Source organism: Amblyraja radiata, chromosome 23 (genome assembly GCF_010909765.2).
Source record: "Amblyraja radiata isolate CabotCenter1 chromosome 23, sAmbRad1.1.pri, whole genome shotgun sequence".
In the NCBI taxonomy this organism is placed as follows: domain Eukaryota; kingdom Metazoa; phylum Chordata; class Chondrichthyes; order Rajiformes; family Rajidae; genus Amblyraja; species Amblyraja radiata.
The window spans coordinates 31734592-31758692 of NC_045978.1; the positions used below are offsets into that span (position 1 = coordinate 31734592).

Consider the following 24101-nt stretch of genomic DNA (forward strand, 5'->3'; position numbering starts at 1 on the left):
TAAATGGACAAATTGGATGGCTATTTCAGTGTAATATAGGGTGAGCCAAATGGGCTCAGCTGCTTTCTATGTGAAAGGACGGATTATTGATTTTGCAATTGGCTTCTGGGATTAAATGTCCATGATCTCTCCCCAGATCATTATCCATTGACATTTTCCATATTGAAGACCCAGGTACAGCAACAGACATGTGACAGTCACAACAGTTAAAATGATCTGGCAACACAATGCAGCAGGAAAGAAATAACAAACACACCAGAGAGCTGAATTTCACCATTTAATTTAAAAACAAATTATTTTAATTTAAATTTTAAGATATCCTGTGTAAAAGTCTCGCTCCTAATGTGGTGTAAGCAGCAAACTAACACGGAATGATTACAATGAATAGTGACCAACTGTCACACGTTCAACCTTCACATGATCCAGTTACAAAATAAATGTTGTACATTAAGGAAATGAGGGGACCTGCACTTCACACAATCTTTCACAAATGATTATTTAACAGCATCTTGAGAAAATGGCCACAATACCTTTCAAATTCCTGCTGAGAAGCAGTTGAACCTTGAAACTGCACCATGAAAATTGACTCAAACTCTTCTACATTGTCCTTTGATCATGGTTACCCAGCAAGCCTCGAGAACATAGTCCATTGAGACTGGCTTGGTATTGTCCTTGAGTGCCTGTCCCATCCCAGCCAATTACAAAGAATATTGGATCTGTAAATAAAACGTCAAAAAGTTGCACCCTTCTCTTATGTTATTCTGGCAGCTCCTTCTAGAGGGAGTTTCTCGCTACTTCCTTTGGTTTCTAGGTTTCAGATGTCCTGGGACCGAGCAGCAGCTTTCTCCTGTGCTGCAAATATATCTCCTGAATCCCAGGGACATAGTTTTCTTCCTGTGCAGTCTCCCTCCCATTCCGCTCAGTCATATATGACAGGCACCTCGACACTGTCACGTTAGCTCCAAAACTCGGGTCATGCACCTTTGGCAATCCAGCACAGTCACATTAGCTGTAGAGGCAGAGTTCCTCAGTCAGATCTTAGCTTCACTCACTGTAGTTGATTTTCATGCAGATAATCTTCATTTTGTCACAGCACCAGCCCGAATGGTTCGTATTTGTAAACTGAATACACATACACTATGCAAAATATACAAGTAGATGGGAATTGGTCCCATTATGGAATTAACTGCAATCCACTGCGGTGGCTTTCAGAGTCATGCCAGTCCAATGTGTCTTCTTACGTAGTGGTTGTTAGCCAAGGCTTGCTCCTTAGTGTAGTTTCGTAGCCGTTACCTTCTCCGGGCCACATACGCAGCAACGGCTAGTGTTGCACCCAAAGCCATTAGTGACACAAACCATTTCATGGCCTTCTCCTGTAACTCACGGTTACGTGCAGCAGCATTATTCCCATATAGCACCACAAAGGCATCCTGGGGACACAAAACACAGACGAGTTAGCTGCCAGCACGTCACTTAGTCGACAGTCCTAAATAAACACCTCCATTACTCACTGTTACGAAGTCCACAATCAAGTCCTTGACAAAGCAAAGTCCTTTTCTAAACAACACAGGCATGGTTCCAGTTTAATTCTTGTTTTGTACTACTTAGCTAGTAAACCATACAATAATTATTTATTTTATCTAGGTATCTGTAGTCAGTAAGTTTGCAGTACTTGTATTATCTTCTTTCCAAGAGAAATAGTTGAATTATCTCAGTAAGCTATTCAGAAAATTAGAAGCTGACTGTGAAATGTGTGACTGGAACTAAATGTAGGTCACAGCAGAGATATTAGTTAATTGATTAGATTTCATAACCATCATGCAACTTTCATTACTGTTCTTCCGGTGCTGCCCACAAATTAATTGAATTTAGTAACACAATTTGTTATTGAGGTGGGATCTGCATTCTCAACCTCCAAATTGTTTGTCCAGTCAGAAGCCAACTATGCCACTTGTTTGTCACCAGTCGATTATTAATCGCACTAGAGTGGAGAGGCACTTTAATCACGCCTCAGTAATCTATTCCAGAAGTTTAAGGTAGACAAAAATGCTAGAAAAACTCAGCGGGTGAGGCAGCATCTATGGAGCAATGGAATCTATTCCTTCACTCTATAGATGCTGCCTCACCCGCTGAGTTTCTCCAGCATTTTTGTCTACCTTCGATTTTTCCAGCATCTGCAGTTCTTTCTTAAAATTCCAGAAGTTTAGTGCTTTATTAAAAAGTACACATCAGGTAAAGACACGAACAAGATACAAGACCCTCCAGTCAAACATGCTAAGAAGCATCACTAAGAAAAATTGACCTTTAGGGTGAGCACCACTGCGTCGCTAATGTTTTCAATGATAATGATGATTTAGGGCGAGGTATGAAAGTTGAAAGGCATGTTCAGTCACACAAAGTTGAAGAGAAACCTGACAAAGGAGTCTTATTCCAAAATAAAATGAATCGCTACATAGAATGAGCCAACATAGAATGTCAACAGATACATCTTTATGCTTTAAATTCAAATGAACTGCAGTAAATGACCATGAGACTAGTAAATCCAGTTATGAACCAACTGCTATTGAATTGTTAAAGTTTGAGATATCCAACATTTTAGCGCGACTTTACACTTGAAAGGCAAACTGATTTTTTGTGCAAGCATTGCCCTTTAATTGACCTGCATTCTATGGTCAGAAGTGAGGATGCTTATCATTCTGTTCACAGTTACTGCTCTTCAGTTATTGAAGCAATCTCTGCCCACATGGAACAAGACTCAGTGAATGTAGAAAAAAGGAACTGCAGATGCTGGTTTATACCAAAAAAAGGACACATAGTGCAGGTGTAACTTAGCAGGTCAGGCAGCATATCTGGGGGAAAAGGATGTGACATTTTGAGTTGTGACCATTCTTCAGACTGAAAGTAGGGGGGGAAGGGATGGGGGGGGGGGGGGAGGCCATGCACCATCTTGCCTGAGGTCATTTGTGCCGTATTTTCTCACCTCCAGGTCTTCAACTCTTCCTCCCCACACCCTACTTTCAGTCTTAAGAAGGGTCCCGACCTGAAACATCACCCATCCTTTTTCCCCCACAGTTGCTGCCGAGTTCCTCCAGCACTTTAGGACTATCTCAAGACAGAGAATATTCAGTTCAAGACTGATCAGTAGGAAGGAACTTCTGCATCGTTGCAATAAATGGAAATCTCACCATTGCCCTCTCAGGTGCATGGCATAATCAATCCCACTAATTGATTGCCCAGGAGAATACTGAGGGGCATTGATTTAAAAAAAAAGAATAACCAAAATCTTAACTGGACTAGCTACTTAAATAACATGATTATAACAATGGATCAGCGACAGGATGCTTGACTTGCCTCCTTACTTGTGCCATCTACAAAAAAAATCAGAAGTGTGATGGCATGTTCTCTACTGCCTGGATAGTTTAGTTTCAACAACATCAAAGAAGCGCATCGCTTCCATACAATGCAATCAGCTTGATTGATAGCACATTAAACAGACTGAATGCCATTTTAACAGATTGATTACTTCAAGATCAACTCAAGAGAGTTTATTGTCATGTGTCCCTGGTAGGACAATTAAATTCTTGCTTTGCTTCAGCACAACAGAACATAATAGGCATGACTACAGAACAGATCAGTGTGTCCATATACCATTATATAAATAGATACACACATGAATAAATAAACTGATAAAGTGCAAATAAACAGATAATGGGCTATTAATGTTCAGAGTTTTGTCCGAGCCAAGTTTAATAGCCTGATGGCTGTGGGGAAGTAGTTATTCCTGAACCTGGTCATTGCAGTCTTCAGGCTCCTGTACCGTCTACATGAAGGTTGCGGGGAGATGAGTGCTTGGCCAGGATGGTGTGGGTCCTTGATACTGCCAGCCTTTTTGAGGCAGCGACTGCGATAGATCCCCTCGATTGAAGGGAGGTCAGAGCCGAAGAACTGGGCAGTGTTTACTACTTTTTGCAGTCTTTTCCTCTCCAGGGTGCTCAAGTTGCCGAACCAAGCCACGATGCTCGGTCAGCATGCTCTCTACTGTGCACCTGTAGAAGTTAGAGAGAGTGCTCCTTGACAAACCGACTCTCCGTAATCTTCTCAGGAAGTAGAGGCGCTGATGTACTTTCTTAATAATTGCATCAGTGTTCCAGGAAAGATCTTCAGAGATATGCACGCCCAGGAATTTGAAGCTCTTGACCCTTTCAACCATCGACCCGTTGAAATAAACGGGACTGTGTAGGTCCCCATCCTACTCCTTCCAAAGTCCACAATCAGTTCCTTGGTTTTGCTGGTGTTGAGGGCCAGGTTATTGTGCTGGCACCATATGGACAGTCGCTCGATCTCTCTTCCATACTCTGGTTCATCCCCATCAGTGATACGTTTCACAACAGTGGTGTCGTCAGCGACCTTGATGATGGAGTTCGCACTATGACCCGCTACGCAGTCATGAGTATAGAGTACAGCAGGGGGCTGAGCACGCAGCCTTGAGGTGCTCCCATGCTGATTGTTATTGAGGCCGACACATTTCCACCAATACGAACAAACTGTGGTCTGTGAATGAGGAAGTCGAGGATCCAATTGCAGAGGGATGCCCAGATCTGCGAGTTTGGTAACCAGCTTGGAGGGGATGACTGTATTGAATGCAGAGCTGTAATCAATGAATAACAGCCTGACATATGAGTTTTTGTTGTCCAAGTGGTCCAGAGCGGAGTGGAGAGCCAGCGAGATCGCATCCACTGTTATGGCGGTAAGCGAACTGCAGTGGGTCCAGGTTTTTGTCAAGGTTAGGACTTGATTTGCGCCATGATCGACCTCTCAAAGCACATCATCACCACAGACGTTAGTGCCACTGGTCGATAGTCATTGAGGCACGTCACCTTGCTCTTCTTGGGCACCGGTATAATTGATGCCCTGTTAAAGCAGGTGGGAACCTCAGACCTCAGAAGTGAGAGGTTGAAAATGTCCGTAAAAACTCCAGCCAGTTGGTCCGCACAGGTTTTTAGAACACGACCAGGTATACCATCAGGTCCAGGCGCTTTTCGAGGGTTCACCCCTCTGAAGGATTTCCTGACGTCGGCCTCTGTGACTGTGACTGAAATACCATCACAGCAAATGGGGGCTCGGGAAGGCACATCAGTATTCTCCCTATCAAAGCGTGCGTAAAACGCATTGCGCTCATCTGGGAGTGATGTTTTGCCGACATTCGAGCTGCCTCCTCATTTAATCGATACACTACAATTCCAAGTCATAAAATATAATTCACCAGTGATAAAATCTTTCGCCGGCAGACAGAATAGCATTGGTATACTATTCAGATTAGTATTGGTTAACTTTGTGAACATCAGAAGGATGGAAGACCATCAAAGACCGTGACATGAATCATCCTATCTGCATGATGAATGTAACAACTTACTCAGCCTTCAACAAGGTTGCCTATGCGGGCTACTTGTACTGCTCTCATGAGCAAGGCCAGCAGGACGATGGGAACACCTCCATGCCAATTCATACATATCCCCATTCTTTCACTACTGCTGGAGCAAATTCGTGGAAGGTTCAAACTAACAGCACTGCGGGTGTCAAGGTAACAACCCCATTGCAAGTTGCATCAGTCAGGACAGCTCACAATCAACTCCAAGAGCAACAATATTTGTTGTACTTGGTAGTGACATCCTCTCCTGACAATAATGAAATTCTTTGCCATAATTATGCAGCTCACACTGCACTACAAACAAAGGCCAAGACAGAACTACTAACAGACGAGACAGTGTTCTTTCATGTTGAGCAACATTTGGAAGAAATAGCAAGGGCAGCAAGAACAAATCATCCACTTTGAATTGGTGTCTATACTGAGCCAACCAAGGGGTAAGGAGTCTGAGGAAGGGTCTCGACCTGAAACGTTACCCATTCCTTCTCTCCAGAGATGCTGCCTGTCCTGCTGAGTTACTCCAACGTTTTGTGTTTATCTTCAACCAAGAGGCAAGGCTGACAAGACCACCTTAGATATCACCAGGTGTGTTCAGCTCCAATTCTCCTTATTACTTTGGCCCGAACATTGAGCAAAGAGCTCCATTCCAGACTCTAGGCAAGAATGTCTGCCCTTGACATTGGGACAACATTTGAGGGGGTATGGCATAACAGGGAAAACAGTAATGTACTTACATCAAAATTTTAAATGTAATAATGTTATGGGAGCTCGTTTGTATGTAGGGACATTCATAATTGGCACAGCCTGTACCAATGAGTCTCTGGGAAAAGATCTGCGATGTGCAAATGTTTTGTGTTGCACACATCCTCATACGGACTGTCCTGCGGAGATATATAGGCTGCCAATATTGTGTTTCAAAAATAAGGGATTGCATAGCGTGCTGTGGTTGCTGCTGATACTTATGGTGATTCAACAGGGAGTTAACAGCAGTCCAAATGTTTCATAAAATAAGAACACAATTTCTTACAATACAATAACAAAATCTTGAAATAGTTTTCACATTCCATGATCCACCCAGTCTTTGCGACACCTACTGGCAGTGCTTTACTGCTTTGACAACTGATTTAGATAGGGACAGAGCTACCCTGGGCACACTTGTGCTATCTGAATAGGAATAATTTTACTCATTGGTCTCAATAAATTCCTGTTACAAGTGTCACCTCACAGCAGGAACATAATTTATACCAGAGGTCGACATACTTGCTGCTCACCTAAAAATCCTGGTCATGTCTATCTGGTACAAATACAGTCCTGGTGTCATTCTGCTCAGGCCAGGATGATAACCCTACATTTGCGAGTTTGTCAGGAAAATGTTCAAAACTGTATGGATTTAGCCTGGAGCCTTTGAGAGCCTAGATCATTGGCAACCTTAGGCATCGTGTATCTTTGCTTGCACAATAGTCTGCAGGAAAGTGATAGCTACATGACTGAATTGGTTAAATTTCTCAAAGTAAAAGCCTTTCCTGGAATCTTATCTTTCAAATCAGGGGAGCCAAGTACAACTATTCCTCTTGTTATCAAGAGAGTTTCAGACATTTCCTCTGCCCTTTCAGCAAAATCAGACACACCCCAAGCATTAAAGGAAGGGATTCCTCAGTGCATAAAAATTTCCATGTGGATTCTTTCCAATATTCCACTGCAGATTCTGTCGTTACTGTATGCTTCATTTTTCCTTGCTCAACCCTGCAAGGTCCCACTTCCAATCTCCACTGATATCTTACACCTCTTTACCAAATTTCACTTCTAACTGTAGTGACAGCCACCTGCAAATCTACTCCAATTAACCCCACCCGCATTAAATCAATCATTCTGCAAATCTTCATATTCCATCCAAACTAGCCATAAAGAATTGTACTGATTATATTTGAAATATCTTATATCATTCTGTATTGATTCAAACCAAAGACCTGTAAAGTGCAACATTCTGCACAGCAAAAATCCCCACCAGATTTAACTAATAAAACCATTAACTCAGAACATAAACCTCATTTTGGAACACGGGCAGAGTTTCAAAGAGCTTCAAATCATAGCTGGGATATTAGAGATGTAACATTTGTAAGATTTTCACATCTGTGGGTTACACATATATACATGAAAGAGGAAAAGAAGCTTGTATAAAGGTACTATAAGGCTAGAGTTCTGGTAAATTCTACTTTTTCAAGTCAGGACTATTTTATTGTCATATGTCCCTAAACAGAACTACATTCTTACTTGTAGCAACACGACAGATATGTAAACATAATACACCATAAAGACACCAAAAAAGTTCAACATAACAAAAACATACAATAATAATGCAAAGATAAAAACAATGCCCCCAAGTCTATGTCGTTTGGAGCTTAGTTGGTTACAGTTTAATAGCTTAATGGTTGTTGGGAAGAAGCTGCTCCTGAACCTGAATGTTAGTTCCCAGGCTCCTATACTTTCTCCCCGATGGTAGGAAAGAAATGAGTGCATGGCCAGGGTAGTGTGGATCTAGGATGATGTTGCAGCTAATGATGTAAGAGAGCTTCAAACAAGTGGTGTTTATTCCAAGTTCGGAAGCCAAGGGCTCTCACTACACAATGCTTACTTCATGTACATCTATTATGTAACTTCATTCACATCCCTGCCCTGTAACCACATATAGGCCCTGTCCCACTTTCCCGAGTTACTCACGAACTCTCCCGAGTTTTCCCCTTGATTCGAATTCGGGGAATGTCGGGTAATGTCCGTAGCGAGTCTGTAGGAGACCGTAGATGTTTTGAGCGGCTCGTAATGCCAGCCGTAGGAACTCGGGGCATCAGGTAAGTCGGGACATTTTTTCAACATGTTGAAAAATGTCCAGAGTAAATAAAAATAGCCCCGAGTACCTACGTATGGCTATTACCGTAATTCTCCGAGTTAGAATCAAAACTCGGGGGAGTTCGTGAGTAACTCGGGAAAGTGGGACAGGGCCTTCACTCTCAAAAATAGGCACTCTGCTTTCCCTCTCTGCAGAAAATATTTAAACATGTTTCACAGTTTTACACTGCCACTACCGATTCAGTCTGTTGACTGGCTTCCTTCGTTGATAGTTCCTCTTCAACCAGGTATTTGTTTCTGACATAATCATTCCGGGAAATGAGGAAGTTGGAACCTCTTGACCTAACCCACTGCTATTCATGACTCCTCAAAGATAGCTGACTCTAGATCCATCATCATACATAATTTTATAGTCTCTAACTATGATCATGAGATCCATATGAACACATTTCCATCAGACAGATCTGAATAATTTAATGAGGTTGAAGGAGAGACTCAGAAGTGTTTAATTGTCATATGTATCGGCAATGAAACAATTAAATTCTTACTTGCTGCAGCTTTACAGACCTATTAACGCAATAACATAAATAAACATACAATAAATCAGTAATAGAATAACAATCATCAGTAACACTGTGTGACCAGGCCATAATGTTGCTGAGTCTGGCTGTTCTTACTGTTCTGGTGGCTCTGACTTTTACAAATTGCTTTTCGTTTCCCTGATACTTCATCGCTTGCTTCAACTGCTATCTCTTCCACCCACCCTTCCTCTTCTAAATTAGGTTATACAGGCTGTATGTACGATGACAAATCAACAGCAGCTCAGCTGCAGCAATACCAGTAAAAGAGCATGGAGTCATTTTATAGTTAAGCAATAGTCACCCACTGATTCATCATAAGGCTAAAGTAATCTTGGAACACTTCCTCAGACTTTTTTTTTATACACACCAGGATCTTTACAATCATACTGGAAACAGGATGATATGAAGGAATCAATAGATATTTAATGCCATGATGCAAGGTTTTTAGAAAGAGCAACAAGTCATTTGGTTCAAGACTGCTCTGCCCTTCAACTTTGTGTAAAATCTTCAAATAAAATGTGAAATGAACAGTGATTTTGACGTAGTTGTTTCAATCCTTTTCCTGAGAACACATGGAATGACTGCTTCATTTCCCTCATTTTAAACACCTTTCATTGGTTGATAATTCAGAACCTGCAATTTGCAGCATCTGCAGTTACGTGTCTGCAATTTATAGAATAGGGACCAAGATTCACCTGGACAATTGCCCTGACTAGTCCATCGCCCTATAGCTTTCTGCAGAGCTTCCAAGTTAGTGGTATCATATACATTTCAGAACCACTCTTTTCAAGAACTACTTCTTTCCTACATTCTCTCATTGAAACTCAATTCCTTAAATGTTTCCAGCAACACACACACATATATATATATACTTTATATATATACACACACACACACACACACACACACACATATATATATACACATACATATACATATATGCACACACACACACATATATATATATATATATATATATATATATATACATATACATATACATATACATATACATATACATATACATATATATATAAAAAAGAAAATGTGCAGAAGAAGAAATCCAGGAACTCTAAAATTAGCTGCATGGAATTATAGAAAGTTCTGCCGCATAAATAAACAAACACATTCAATATTCAATTTGACACATATCCGATAATACTTTTGCAATCCCAATCTCACACAAAACCTCATCCATAGGTGTTGGATCAAGAATGTGTTTAAAATAGCAACCCTGCCCCTTTTTACACACGACAGCTACGCAAAAAGAGGCAAAACCTGAAATAACCAAGCTACAAAGAAGCATTGTGGCTGTTTCAGTTGAGATGTTCCTGAGAAAGCCAAAACCCACCTCTGTTGCTGCACATCCTTCACTAATGGAACTGAAGTTTTTGTTGAGACCAACTCCGTGGATAGGTTAAAACACTACGAGACCTTCAACAAGTGCAGCAATGCTGATGTTAACATGCTATCAGAGCAGCATCTTGTCAGATTGTCTCAGTTGGATGGACTTTCCCCAACCTAAAAGGTTGCAGTTTCAACTTCACTATGTACTTGAAGATGACACTCACGCCGATGTTTCCATGCAATAATGAGCCCTCAAAGTGCTTGATGAAACATTAAATCAAGTCTCTCTTTGGCTGTTCAGTAGGATACAATAGATCACACAATACTAATCAAGTACGAAATTCCATTGAATCACATCTCCAGTGCTCACAATCAACATTCATGTTTCTGCAGTGGGGCCCTGCTGCACTGAAAACAGCAACAGAACATCAAAAATGATTCACGGCCACCAAACTGCTTTGGGATATTCAAATGATGTAATGGAGTGTTATACAAATGCAAATGCATTGTTTTCATTAAAGTACAAATTATCAGACTGGAATGCCATACGACGAGATTGAGTATTCTTCCAATCTGTAGAATTTAAAAGAATGAAAGGTACAAAATTCTGAGCTCAGTCTTAAATTAAGAAGCACGTCATATATGTGGGAAAATAGCTTTGCCCAAACGGAGACAAATCGTTGAGAGTTCACTACCCTGCAGGACTCTGGTGCTCAGGCATATTCAAAAGTGTTCTTGAATATTAAGGGAATCAAACGGTAGGTGGATAATGTAGGAAAATTGATTAATGCAGATCATTAGCCAATGGCAGAGTGGCAGAGCATGCTTAAGTAGTTGAAAGAGCATTCCTACTCCCATTGATTATACTCTTTACATGATCCATATTCCATTTTCCTAGTAACATCCTCAAAAAATCCCATAAGATTAGTCAAGCATGATTTCCCCTTCTTAAATCCATGCTGACTCAGACAGATCCCGTTACTGCTATCCAAATGTGCTGCTATTTCATCTTTTATAATTGACTCCAGCATCTTCCCTGTTACCAATGTCAGGCGAACTGGTCTATAATTCCGTTTTCTCTTTCCCACCTTTCTTAAAAAGTGGGGTAACATTAGCTACCCTCAAATCCATAGGAACTGATCCTGAATATAAAGAACATTGGAAAATGATCACCAATGTGTCCATGATTTTAAGAGCCACTTCCTTAAGTACCCTTGGACGCAGACCATCAGGCCCTGGGGATTTATCAACCTTCAGTCCCATCAGTCTATCCAACACCATTTCCTCCCTAGGTCCTCTGGCCACGAGTACATCTGGGAGATTGGATCTGTCTTCACTAAGGAAGACACAAACAAAGGTACCTGTTCAACTCGTCTACCATTTCCTCGTTCCCCACAATAAATTCACCTGTTTCTGTCTTCAAGGGACCCACATTTGTCTGAACTAATTTTTTCCTCTTCACCTACCTAAATAAGCTTTTACTATCCTCCTTTATATTCTTGGCTAGCTTTCCTTCGTACCTCATCTTTTCTCCCCGTGTTGCCTTTTTAGTTATCATCTATTGCTCTTTAAAAGTTTCCCAATCCTCTGGCTCTCGCTCATCTTTGCTATGTTATACTTCTCTTTTATTTTTACACTGTCCTGATACAGCACGGAAACAGTCCCTTCACTGATACAGCATGGAAACAGGCCCATCAGCCCAACTTGTCCACACTGGCCAAAATGTCCCAGCTACACTAGTCGCAACTGCCCGTATTTGGACCATATCTCTCCAAGCCTGTCCTATCCATATACCTGACTGTTTCTTAAACGTTGGTGATAATCCCTGCCTCAACTACCTCCTCTGGCAGCTTGTTCCATACACCTACCACCCATTGTGTGTAAAAAAATACCCCTCATATTTCTGTTAAAACTTTTCCCCTTCACCTTAAACCCATGACCTCTGATCCTCGATTCACCTATTCTGGGCAAGAGACTGTCTGCCCAATTTATTCCTCTCATGATTTTATACACCTATATAAGATCACCCCCTCATCCTCCTGCCCTCCAAGGAAAAGAGTCCCAGCCTACTTAACCTCTCCCTGTAGCTCAGACCCTCTAGTCCTGGCAACATCCTCATAACGTTCTACTGGATTCCTCAAGGCTCCATCAACTAGGTTCCCATTTTTCAAAATGGCCATTCTGGCCGTTGTTATCTTGAACTATTGCGGACTCATTCAATGACTTCCATCCTCAAATCTCCAAGCATTCCGTATGCTCCAACAGCTGGAAATCAAATTAAAAACAGAAAGTATTGTAAATTCCAAGGAAGTGAAGCAGCAACTGTGGAGGAAAGGTTTACATTTCAGATGCTCTGACTAAAGGTCCACAGCTGAAAGTATTGGCTGTTTCTCTCCGATTAGTTCATCCAGCATTTTCTACTTTCAGAGCCAATTTAAGAGAGTTATCAATTGGTCTGGAATTCCCTGCTCAGTGGATGGTACAAGCTTGATTATTACACGGATTTGGAGTCATACAGCATGGAATCAGGCTCTTCGGCCCAACTTGCCCAAACCTGTTAACATGTCCCATCTACAGTAATCCAATCTACCTGCGTTTCGCCCATATCTGTCAAAACCCATTCTATCCTTGTACCTGTCTAATTATTTCTGAAGCGTTGCAATAGCACCTGTCCCATCTACTTCCTCTGGCAACTTGTTCCATACACCCACCGCCCTTTGTATAAAAAACATTACCCCTCAGGTTCCTATTAAATCTTTCCATCCTCACCTTAAATTTATGTCATCTGGTTCTGATTCCACTACTTTAGGCAAGAGACTCTGCGTTTACCCAATCTATTCCTCTCATGATTTTGTACACCTCAATAAGATCACCCCTCATCCTTCTGCTCTCCAAGGAATACAGTCCACACCTGTTCAACCTCTCCTTCAACCTCATATTAACTTGCGGGGCAGGCATGAAAGGCCTGATGACCTACTGCTGCTTCTATTCTCGTGTTCATGTGATTCACTCTCCATTTCTACTCTCAGTCCACACCCTCTTCAGCACATCAATTCTCCTTTACAGAGCATCTCCGGCACAAGACACACAACAACAAACATAGTATCACTAATGGTGCTAGCTTCTGGGATTACATGGTACATTAGGTGGAAAACTGGCAGAGTGCAGAAACCGGAATGTACCATTCAATCCATTGAAACTAATCTGCCATTTAATACCAAAGATGATTAAACATTACTTGAGGCTGGGACACTGCCTCTTGTGTTAGGCATGGGTGCCACATAGAGATATTGTGATTATTACATCTGTCCAGTGCTTCTGGGGCAAGGACTTCTCATCAGCTCTCATTTTATCAGAGGATTGAATGTGACAATTAATAGATATGTTCACTGATCTGACACCATCCAGATTAATAGCACAGCATTCTGCACTTTCACATGAATTAGTGACCTCTAAAAGAACCTGGAAACATTCAGAGATTTACTCAGATGCTGAAAGCAGCATAATAAAATGCTACAAGGAACATTATTACCCAGAACAGGTACCTAATGCACATACACTGCAGTGCAGAGAAAATGAAAGTAATTTACTGGATTAATCAGTGAGAGATTTCTGAACACTGTAAAAGGTGAATTGCAATAATTGACTGGTCATATTTGAAATTCCAACAGTGTTCCACACCCGAGGTAACAGTGGGTCTCATTGTACCCAGTATTCAATAAGAGTGCAGTTACCTGCAAGCAATATATCAGTTGTGACTCTGTGGGAGTCTTAACTACATTTAAGCATCACCCCAGGGGATGGAATGCAAAAGCAAACCGGTCCTGTTGCAACCACATAACACTTTTGGTGAGACCACACCTGGAGTATGGCGCACCATTTTAGGTTCCTTATCCAAGAACGGGTATAGCTGCATTGGAGATACTTCACCAAGATACTTCATCAAGCTGATTCCAGGGAAGAAAACTTTTCAAAAATGTATTTTGTTGTTCCCCTTGATGCGAATGTTTAATAGTCCAGTAGAAGATCACCACTGGTTTAGACAGAGTAAAATAGAGGGCAGCTGCTCCCGTTCTTGAGTAAAAGATGCACGAGGGTGTGAGAATTTTATTTTATTTCAAAGCATTTATGATCTGGAATTCACTGCCAGAAGGCGGTTGAAATAAAATGGATCAGTGCTTTCAAACAGGCGCTTGTGAACAAAAGTGCAGGCGGATGGAACTGATAGGATTGCTCTCCAAGGATCATCGGAGATATAGGGCACAAAAATGGCACCGAGACCATTCAGAAGAGCCACACCGTCGGACCAGGCCTGCAGAGTCCATGTCAGAATATCAGATCCGCACCAAGACCACCCATCAGGTCGAGTCCACCCTGAGCTCACTTAACAGAGGTCACATCAAACCCACAGAAACAAAGCATCAAAATTCGACTGGAAGAATATCTCCCCTGAACCTTTCTGAAAATTCCAAATAGAATTTTGTGAGCGGCATGGTGGCGCAGTGGTTGATTTGCTGCCTCTCAGCACCAGAGTCCCAGGTTCGATCCTGACTATGGGTGCTGTCTGTGCAGAATTTGTACAACCTCCCTGTGACCACATGGGTTTCTCCAGGTGCCCTGGTTTTCTCCCCCATTCCAAAGATGTGCAGATTTGTAGGCTTCTGTAAATTACCCTTATGTAAAGGAGTGATGGTGTGTATAGGTAATCGATGGCCAGCATGGACTCAGTGGGCCAAAGGGCCTGTTTCCACGCTGTATGTCTAAATTAAACTAAACTAAACACACCTCCAGTTTAAATTCCAGTTGGAATATTTTGGAGGACCAAGTAACCAAGAACCAAGAACTTTCCTGGGACCTCAGTGATTGACTGTGCCTAAAATTTTAGATGAATATTAGATATAGAGGGTAGACAAAAAACGCTGGAGAAACTCAGTGGGTGAGGCAGCATCTATGGAGAGAAGGAATGGGCGACGTTCCGGGTCAAGACCCTTCTTCAGACTGATGTCGGGGGGGGGACAGGAAAAAGAAAGGAAGAGACAGATACAGTAGGCTTTGTGGGGGAGCTGGGAAGGGGGAGGGGAAGGAGGGAGAAAGCAAGGACTATCTAAAATTAGACAAGTCAATGTTCATACCGCTGGGGTGTAAACTACCCAAGCGAAATATGAGGTGCTGTTCCTCCAATTTGCACTGGGCCTCACTCTGGCAATGGAGGAGGCCCAGGACAGAAAGGTCAGATTGGGAATGGGAGGGGGAGTTGAAGTGTTGAGCAAATGGGAAATCAGGTTGGTTAATACAAACTGAGCGGAGGTGTTCAGCGAAGCGATCGCCGAGCCTGCGCTTGGTCTGGCCCAAAAATACTAGAGGCGCCTTTGGTCTCGCCGATGTAGAGAAGTTGATACCTGGAACAGCGGATGCAGCAGATGCGATTGGAGGAGGTGCAGGTGATCCGTTACCTCACCTGGAAAGACTGATTGGGTCCTTGAATGGAGTCGAGGGGGGAGGTAAAGCGACAAGTGTAGCATTTCCTGCTGTTGCAAGGGAAAGTACCCGGGGAGGCGGTGGTTTGGGTCGGAAGGGACGAATTGCCCAGGGAGTTACGGAGGGAACGGTCTCTGCAGAAAGCAGGAAGGAGAGGAGATGGGAAGATGTGGCCAGTGGTAGGATCCCATTGTAGGTGGCGAAAATGTCAGAGGATTATATGTTGTATTATTACATCAGCCACAAAGACAGCGCTTGATAATCCTAAATTACAGATATAGAGGATATTTATTCATGGAACAGTCTGTGGAACAACCATGTGCAACGAACAGCAACTCTGTAATTCAGCTGCCTCTTGCATACAAACCCATCGACACAAGGAAAGGCTTCACTAATTACTCCTAATGTATCACTTTATATTCAGCCTTTAACATCATAATCACGTCATGGAATATCACATCATCAGACGGAATATGCAATAAAGTATGATAATCTGTAAATTTCTATCATTCCGCTTGACTCTTCACATTCAAAACTATCTCAAAAATGTAACATTGTACTTTTGGGACTACTGTATTCTGTATTACTTCTGTATTAACACTGTTTTCGTCACATTTTTAACTAAATGCCCCCTCTCATTTGTATCCAATTTTCAGTTTAATTTTGTCCTCACACTGCCATTCAGAATTAAAAAGCAAATGAATGGTTGATGGCCAGTGGTCCAAAGGGCTTGTTTTCATGCTGTATCTGTCAACAACTATGAATTAATGCATAATTTACAAGGACAGAAAATGCTGCAGTAACTCAGCAAGTCAAGCAGCACCTCTGGAAAGCATGGATATGTGATGTTTCGGGTCACTACCCTTCTTCAGCCTGATTGCGGGGAGGGGGGGTGGGTGGGGCAGTAAAGAAAGCTGGAATAGAGAAGAAGGACAATGCATGGCCGGTAATAGATGTGGGGTTTTTGATAGGCAAATTGTTGGACAAAGATAAGAAAAAAAACAGATATGAGCCTGAAACGATAAAGAGTTGCAAATTTTGAAGCTCAGGGACAGAAAAATTGCAAATGTAGGGATCTCCCAATTTCCAGCCATGTTAACTCCCCTTCCCATTCCCATACTGACTTTTCTATCCTGGGCCTCTTCCACTGCCAGAGTGAGGCCACACGCAAACTAGAGGAAACAACGCCGCGCATTCCAACGGTATGAATATTGAATTTTCCAATGTTAGGTAACTTAGACAAACACCCCCCCCCCCCTAAATACTGGCTGATCTAGGGCCAGTTGCTCCCATTCTCCCCCCTCCACCTACATTCCTTACACCGGCTACACAATCCACAAGCTGAAGAGGGGTCCTGACCATTAACACCTATCCATGTTCTCCAGAGTTGCTTCCTGGCCCAGAGTTACTCCAGCACTTTGTGCCTTTCATTAATAAAATGGCTTCGGCAGTTCCTTGTTATTATATCAGTCACAAAGACTGTACTTGGTAATCCCAAATGACAGCAGCGACATCGTCTTGTCAAAGATACCCTATGAGACAATACTCATATCTCTCCATTTCACATGATATCTTACCAGCAACTTTCAAAGATTGTTCTCATCACCAATTGTTCACTTCTACTGAGGGACGTCCCCTGCTTCTCACCATAAACCTTTCCGGCACTTACCTTTAATGATTCCCTGCCTAGCCAATCCATCACTCACAACAGGCTCTGCAATGAATTCCCTCAGCTTGCACACACTGCCAAATAAATCACCTTAATCCCACATTAACTTGGGTGTCGCTTTCAATTCAGATGCGGTAATGGATGGAACAGAATTAATAGAAATTAGAACAGTACAGCACAAGTTCAGTTCAGTTTATTGTCATGTGTACAGTGAAAAACCTCAAAGTCTGTGTCAAACATAACAAGACTATCACTTAACTACCTGCACATAACCCATATCTGTACATTCCTTGCACCTCCATATTCCTACACAAAAGTCTTTTTAATGCCACCGATGTATCTGCTTCAAGCACCACAATGCTTCAAGCATTGCATTCCAAACACTCATCATCCTCTGTGTAAAAAAAAAAATTTGCCCTGCACATCTCCTTTAAACTTTGCGCCTCTCACCTTAAAGCTATGTCCCGTACCCGTAGTATTTGAAATGTGGCCAAAACTATAACTTTATATTTTGCTTGGGCTAAACCTGACAGCATTCATATTTGATGTCCCACTAAAGCTTTGTTGGATTGTGAACAGTATCAACAATCACATTTTCTTTTTCAAAATATTATCTCTGATGCCACACCACCTTCATGGTCAACAACTTTTCTTGCACCTTCCCAACAACCTACGCTTATGTTGGGAGAAAAGTATCAATGCTTTGGGTCACAAGGTTGTGGCCCTTTATGTTGAGAGCAAGATAACAATGCGATTTAATAATAGGGGCTCAAGGGTCATGAATCCCGAGTTGCAAACAGGATAGCTGGAATAAGGTCACCGAGAGACGGGGGTCTTGGGTCTCCGGGGCATATTATGCGTGGAGCTGGTTCGGGAATCACGTATGCTGGGGCAAGAGTCCAAACAGGATTGTATATCCGGTTTACTGAAAAAGGAGTAAAACAAAACGAGGATGGCGGCAATTACATGCCTAGTTAGAGAAAAGATGTACGTGGGGAAGCATCAAAATTTCAGTTAAACTAGCAGAATAGGAAAGGGTCGCGAATTTTACACAGGGGTTACAATCGGAGGCAAGGTAATTGTATTTTGGAACAAGTGTTAAGGCTCAGTTGAGGATAAGGGCTGGGGTCGTCAGATTTCTGGAGGATCCGGAGGTAGGTGCTTTGTACTGGGGACAATCCTGCACGATGCGTGTTGGGGAACAGATCCGAGGGGGACACAAGACACTGCAGATGCTGAAATACTGAGCAAAACACAAAATGCTGGAGTAACTCAGCAGGTCCGGCAGCATCTGTGGAGGGAGTGGATGTTTCGGATCGGGACCTTCTTCATTACGAAAGTGATGAGGTCAGGACTGGGAGTGCCAGTGGAGAGAGGTCGCAGGGGAAGATTCCCGCAGTGCTGGGATGAATGAAGCTCCGCCACCACCCTTACCCAGCCGCCGTGTTGTTGGATCCACGGTTCCAGATTACTTTCCAGGTAGGTGCTCATCCAATGGGCGATCCGTGGCACCAGTGCACCCATCTCCTTCTCGGCGCTCTCCACACTCAGCGCCGCCCCGAAGCAGAAGAATGCGACCAACCGGCCCCAGTTGACGCCGTCGCGGAACAGCTCGCCCACAACCTGCTCGAAACGCCGGTAAGCAGTGTCCGGGGTGACGCGCAGCTGAGCGGACAGATCGCTGAAGGCCCGGCGGTAGCGCAGCTCGAATTCCTCGGCGGCCTCTCGCAGGGCCTGGCAGGTGCGTTCGGCCTCGTGCCTGTCATTGAAATCAGCGGCGACATCAGAGTTGAGTGCCCGTTCGGCCGCGCCATCCTGTTCACACAGCCGGCTCCAACTGTGGCCACGCTGCTGCAGTCTGTAGCGCAGGAAGTGCATGACGAGCTCACTGCTGCTGCACATCCTGCGGACAGCGCCTCACAAACTGCTCCTCGCGAGCACCGCGGGCGGGCGGCTCAACGGCGCCGAGCAGCGCAGCCCCTCCCTCCCTCCCGCTGCCACGGCCCCCCCACCACCCCACCCACCGCTGCCGTGACCCCGCCGCTATGGCCACGCCCCCACCGCCGCCATGGCGACACGCCCCCCACCGCCTCCATGGCGACACGCCCCCCCACCGCCTCCATGGCGACACGCCCCCCCCACCGCCATGGCCACGCCCCCTTGTATCTTTGCTCTTGCCCGTCGCCATGGCCACGCCCTCCACTCGCCGCCATGGCAACGCCCCGCCCGGCGCCATGGCCACTCGCCGCCAACGCCCCCCCACGGCCACGCCTCGCACCCACCATCATGGACGCGCCCTCACCCGCCGTCATGGCCATGCCCCACGCGCCGTCATGGCCACGCCCCCATCCGTCGCCATGGCCACGCCCCTGTCACTGCGCCCAATCCCGGCTACGCGTCACGGCCACATCCGCCTGTCGCCAACGTTGCCACGCCCCACTTCGCAGGCTGGCGGCCTGCTCGGTCCTATCGTAGCCGTGGTCACTATCATTTCCTCCCCCCCATCTTCCATCCTCACCACTGGATCAAACCCGCAGCCGCTGCTGCTGCCCTTGCTCCATCCCTGTGTTGCTACAATCCCCAGCATGGCACCGCTCCTACCATGGCACCACCACTGTAATGGCACCACCCCCTTAGTATGACATTGCCTCCAGCGTAACCCGAGTCCAGTATTTGCCCACCCCCAGCATGACGCTAACCTTCACCATGGCAACCAACCCTAGCGTTATCCCACCACTAGCATTGCCCCACCACTGGACCAATGGTTACAGTTTAGTTTAGAGATACAGGTAGCGTTGCCAATGTATTAGCCGGGACAACCCATATATTGAGCTTAATTGGTATGTCCCATACGGGACCGCCCTTGTCCCGTATTTGACTGCGAGGGGACTGTCGAATTGGAGCAGCGTCTGACGTAGTGCAGCCCATTGAGTGCAGCAGCCCGTGGCCCGATCGCTCGGCAGCCCGGCCAGCTGTCCAACCTTCGGTCCTTAGATTATTACCGACACCATCACCCCTCCTTCTCATGGCCAATCATCGGTTCATGAAGTGGATGGGGTGCCGGACTTTGCGCGCGATGTCACGCGGCCTGGGCCAAAACTCCTCAGCTGGCTTGCCGGCTGGGCTTTGTGTGCAGTCCAGCACCCGGGCCATCTCATCATTCACCCAGTCACGGCCGAGTCAGTCAACGAATTGCCGTCAGGAATTTGTCCTTTATTGCGACCTTTTGCTCCTTATTTGGGAGTGAGAAAGTTGGCAACCCTAGATACAGGGTGAAAATGGTATATTTCGCTCACAAAAGTTTGCACCGACCAGCAATCACCTATACACTACTTCTATCTTACACACTCGGGACAATTTTACAGAAACCTATTAACCTACAAACCTGTACGTCTTTCGAATGTGGGAGAAAACCAGAGCATCCGGATAAAACCCAGACGGTCACAGAGGAAACATACAAACTCCATACAGACAGCACCCGTGGTCATGATCAAATCCAGGTATCTGGTGCTGTAAGGCAGCAATGTTACCACTGCACTGTGTCGCTAATGCTCATCCCTCTCACCACTCTCGAGAAAGCCAAGAAAATTCAATTGTCATCTATCGGCAACAGAACAATGAAATTCTTACTTGCTGCAGCTTAACAAGCCCAAAAATGTAATAACAAAGTGATAATATCAATATCACATCAACATAAATACATAAATATAAATACATAAGAAATATAAATACATCAATTATTAACCATATTACTGGTAACCATAATAGTTTGTAGTGCAAGCAGTACAATGGCAGATCATAGCAAGTTTACTGACAGCAACCAATATCCATCCATCTTTGGCCCTCTTGGTTTCACACTTAGCAAGCAATACCAAATCTAGATCCATTCAAAAACTTCCTCAGTCTGTCAAGCTCTGCAGGGGTCACTGTAATGATTACAACCATTCAAAACAATGCAAACTGTATTTGTAGCACATTGGTGTGTTTATCCCTGTGCTACATAGCAAGGAAAATAGCTGCACCTCTCCTTTAAAACATCTTAATTTTTCCCTGTTGTTTCTTAAACCCTTCAGGTCCTGATTGTAGAAAAATAATGGATGATTCAGCAGCTCAAACATCATTTGTAGAGATGGACAGAGTCAACGTTTCAACTCAATATCCTTTTATCAAAACTAGACAGTAATAAAAACAAGTCTTAAGATGCATAATAATTGGGTGGGTGAAAGGAACTAAAGTGAAAATCTACGTTAAGATGGACCAGGAGAGACTAAAGGACACAAGGAACAGTGGTAGCAACTGGGTGGTAATGTTTCCACGGAGTAGATTAAATAACAGAAGTTGAATGAAATACATAATACCAGAAAAGGAGAGAGAAAAACAAAATAACATTGAAAATGTATGAAACAAAACAACAATGGCTGGTAATATTGAAGCGTATTCAATTTTAAGTACTGAAAGCTACAAAGTATCATGTTACAAAGTGACGTGATGTTCATTGGGTTTGTATTCAGCTTTATTGGAACAGTGTAGGAAAGCAGAGCCAGAGATGTTAGAGTGGGAATGGGATAGAGAATTAAACTGACTACTGGAAATTGAGGGTCATCCTTGATACCACAAAGCAGGCGCTCAAACTGTATTCAGTTCCTCCAAAGTAAAGAAGTCTACATCATGAGCCCAACATTGAGTATAGAAAATTGGAAGAAGTGCAAGTTAATCTCCAGAGGTCCACCACCAATTTCCTGGCAACCTAGTGGTCCATCACCTGCTTTAATCTGGACAAAATTATTGTTCCCAAAATTTTCCCCAGTGCCGACATCCATGGCCGACTTTGCGGGCCCGTATCTCGGCCCTCCGAGGCCGTGACCTCTATTAGTCTGGCAAAATGGATAATCCAACAAGGATCTTGTAATTAAATATATGCGGGATTCAAGGATTCGGATCAATAAATGGAAGAAGCACATGGCGAAGAGCAAAATTAACTACTTGTGAAAGCAAACACAAGTAAAACACAGAAACTCAATCAACTATCAATAAAGAAACAATACAAAATAAATCGTACGCCCCTCTGCTTATTCGAGTCTGTTACCCCAGGTTCTGGGCTGCTCCAACATCGGGAACATTTTTCCTGTATCTAGCCTGTCCAAGCCCTTAATAATTTTATATGTTTCTATAAAATCCCTTATCCTTCTAAATTCCAGTGAATATACAGTAAGCCAAGTCACTCCATTCTTTCATCATATATCAGTCTCGCCATCCCGGGAATTAGCCTGGTGAACCTATGCTGCACTCCCTCAATAGCAAGAAAGTCCTTCCTCAAACTAACTCAAAACTGCACACAATACTCCAGGTGTGGTCTCACTAGGGCTCTGTGCGAACTGCAGTAGGACCTCCTGGCTGGCTTCTATACTTAAATCCTCTCGCAATGAAGACCAACATACCATTTGCTTTCTTCACTGCCTGCTGTACCTGCACGCTTACTTTCAGTGACTGATGTACAACGACACCCAGGTCTCGTTGCACCTCCCCTTTTCCTAACCTGACACCATTCAGATAATAATCTGCCTTATTGTTTTTGCCACACATTTATCCACATTATACTGCTTCTGCCATGCATCTGCCCACTCACCCAACCTATTCAAATCATCTTGCAGCCTCATATCCTCCTCCTAACAGCTCACACTGCCACCCAGCTTTGTGTCATCCGCAAACTTGGAGACGTTACATTTAATTCCTTAATCTAAGTTGTTAATATATATTGTAAATAAATGGGGTCCCAGCATTGAGCCTTGCTACACTCCACCAGTTACTGTTGCCATTCTGAAAAGGACCCGTTAATTCCTACTCTTTGCTTCCTGTCTGCCAACCTGTTCTCTATCCATGTCAATACCCTACCCCCAATAACATGTGCTCTAACTTTGCACACTAAACTCTTGTGTGGAATTGAGAACAGTTTCTTTGGAATACTTAAAGGGGAGGGAGAAGAAGAAGTGACTAATGAAAGTTGATTTTAGAGATTGGTAGGTTGGAAAGCATGGACAAGCAGAATCCTTGATCTGTTTGGGAGGAGAAGGTATTATAAGGGTGCAGGAAATGGAACAGATGCGGTTGAGGTCCATGTCATGGGAAACCATGGGCGAAGAAAAAAGTATTAGTTGTAAAAAGTGTGAAAGGAATCATTTTCAGAACAGATGGAATTGAGACAGAGAAATATAGTCAAGATAGTTGATACATCGTGATCATGTTTTATTTTAACTGCTAAAATGAATTTTGCTAAAAAGTGCCAAACTTAAAGGTTGAACCATTCACGACAATGTTCAGCCAGGATGGTGAGTGACTATTTCACCTCAATTTTTAATTGAGATCCCCACCATCACTAAAAGCCATCTTCAGTTAACAGGAGACTTATGATCCGATATCAAGAAATGGCTCAGTGTTGTGGAACTGGACAAAATCCCACATATAATAACATAAACCTTCACCCCGGAACTAAACATGTTGTCAACCTGAGTCACAACACTGAAACCTGCCTGGCAGAGCCGACATTTGTCCAGATGTGTCATGTTCACAAATAGCTGGACAAATTTAATCTTGTTAATTACAGCCCAATCATTTTACACTCTCAATTATCACCACCGTGATGGAAGGTGTCATCCGAACGCAATCAGGCAGCAACTAACCTGTCAAGAGTCAAAAGTGTTTGATTGTCATATGTCCTGAAACTGAACAATTACATTCTTACTTGCAGCAGCATAACAGC

At 43.6% G+C, this 24101-nt stretch overlaps 1 protein-coding gene across 1 annotated transcript; it reads right to left on the bottom strand.

Moving 5' to 3' along the window:
• Positions 1-264: 264 nt before the first annotated feature.
• Positions 265-19328, bottom strand: bcl2l1 (BCL2 like 1). The gene is made up of 2 exons (XM_033041973.1): positions 18779-19328; positions 265-1430 (listed from the first exon to the last, which is right to left on the bottom strand). The coding sequence occupies exons 1-2, from the start codon at positions 19244-19246 to the stop codon at positions 1290-1292; spliced, it is 609 nt and encodes a 202-aa protein (XP_032897864.1). The 5' UTR covers positions 19247-19328; the 3' UTR covers positions 265-1289.
• Positions 19329-24101: the final 4773 nt, after the last annotated feature.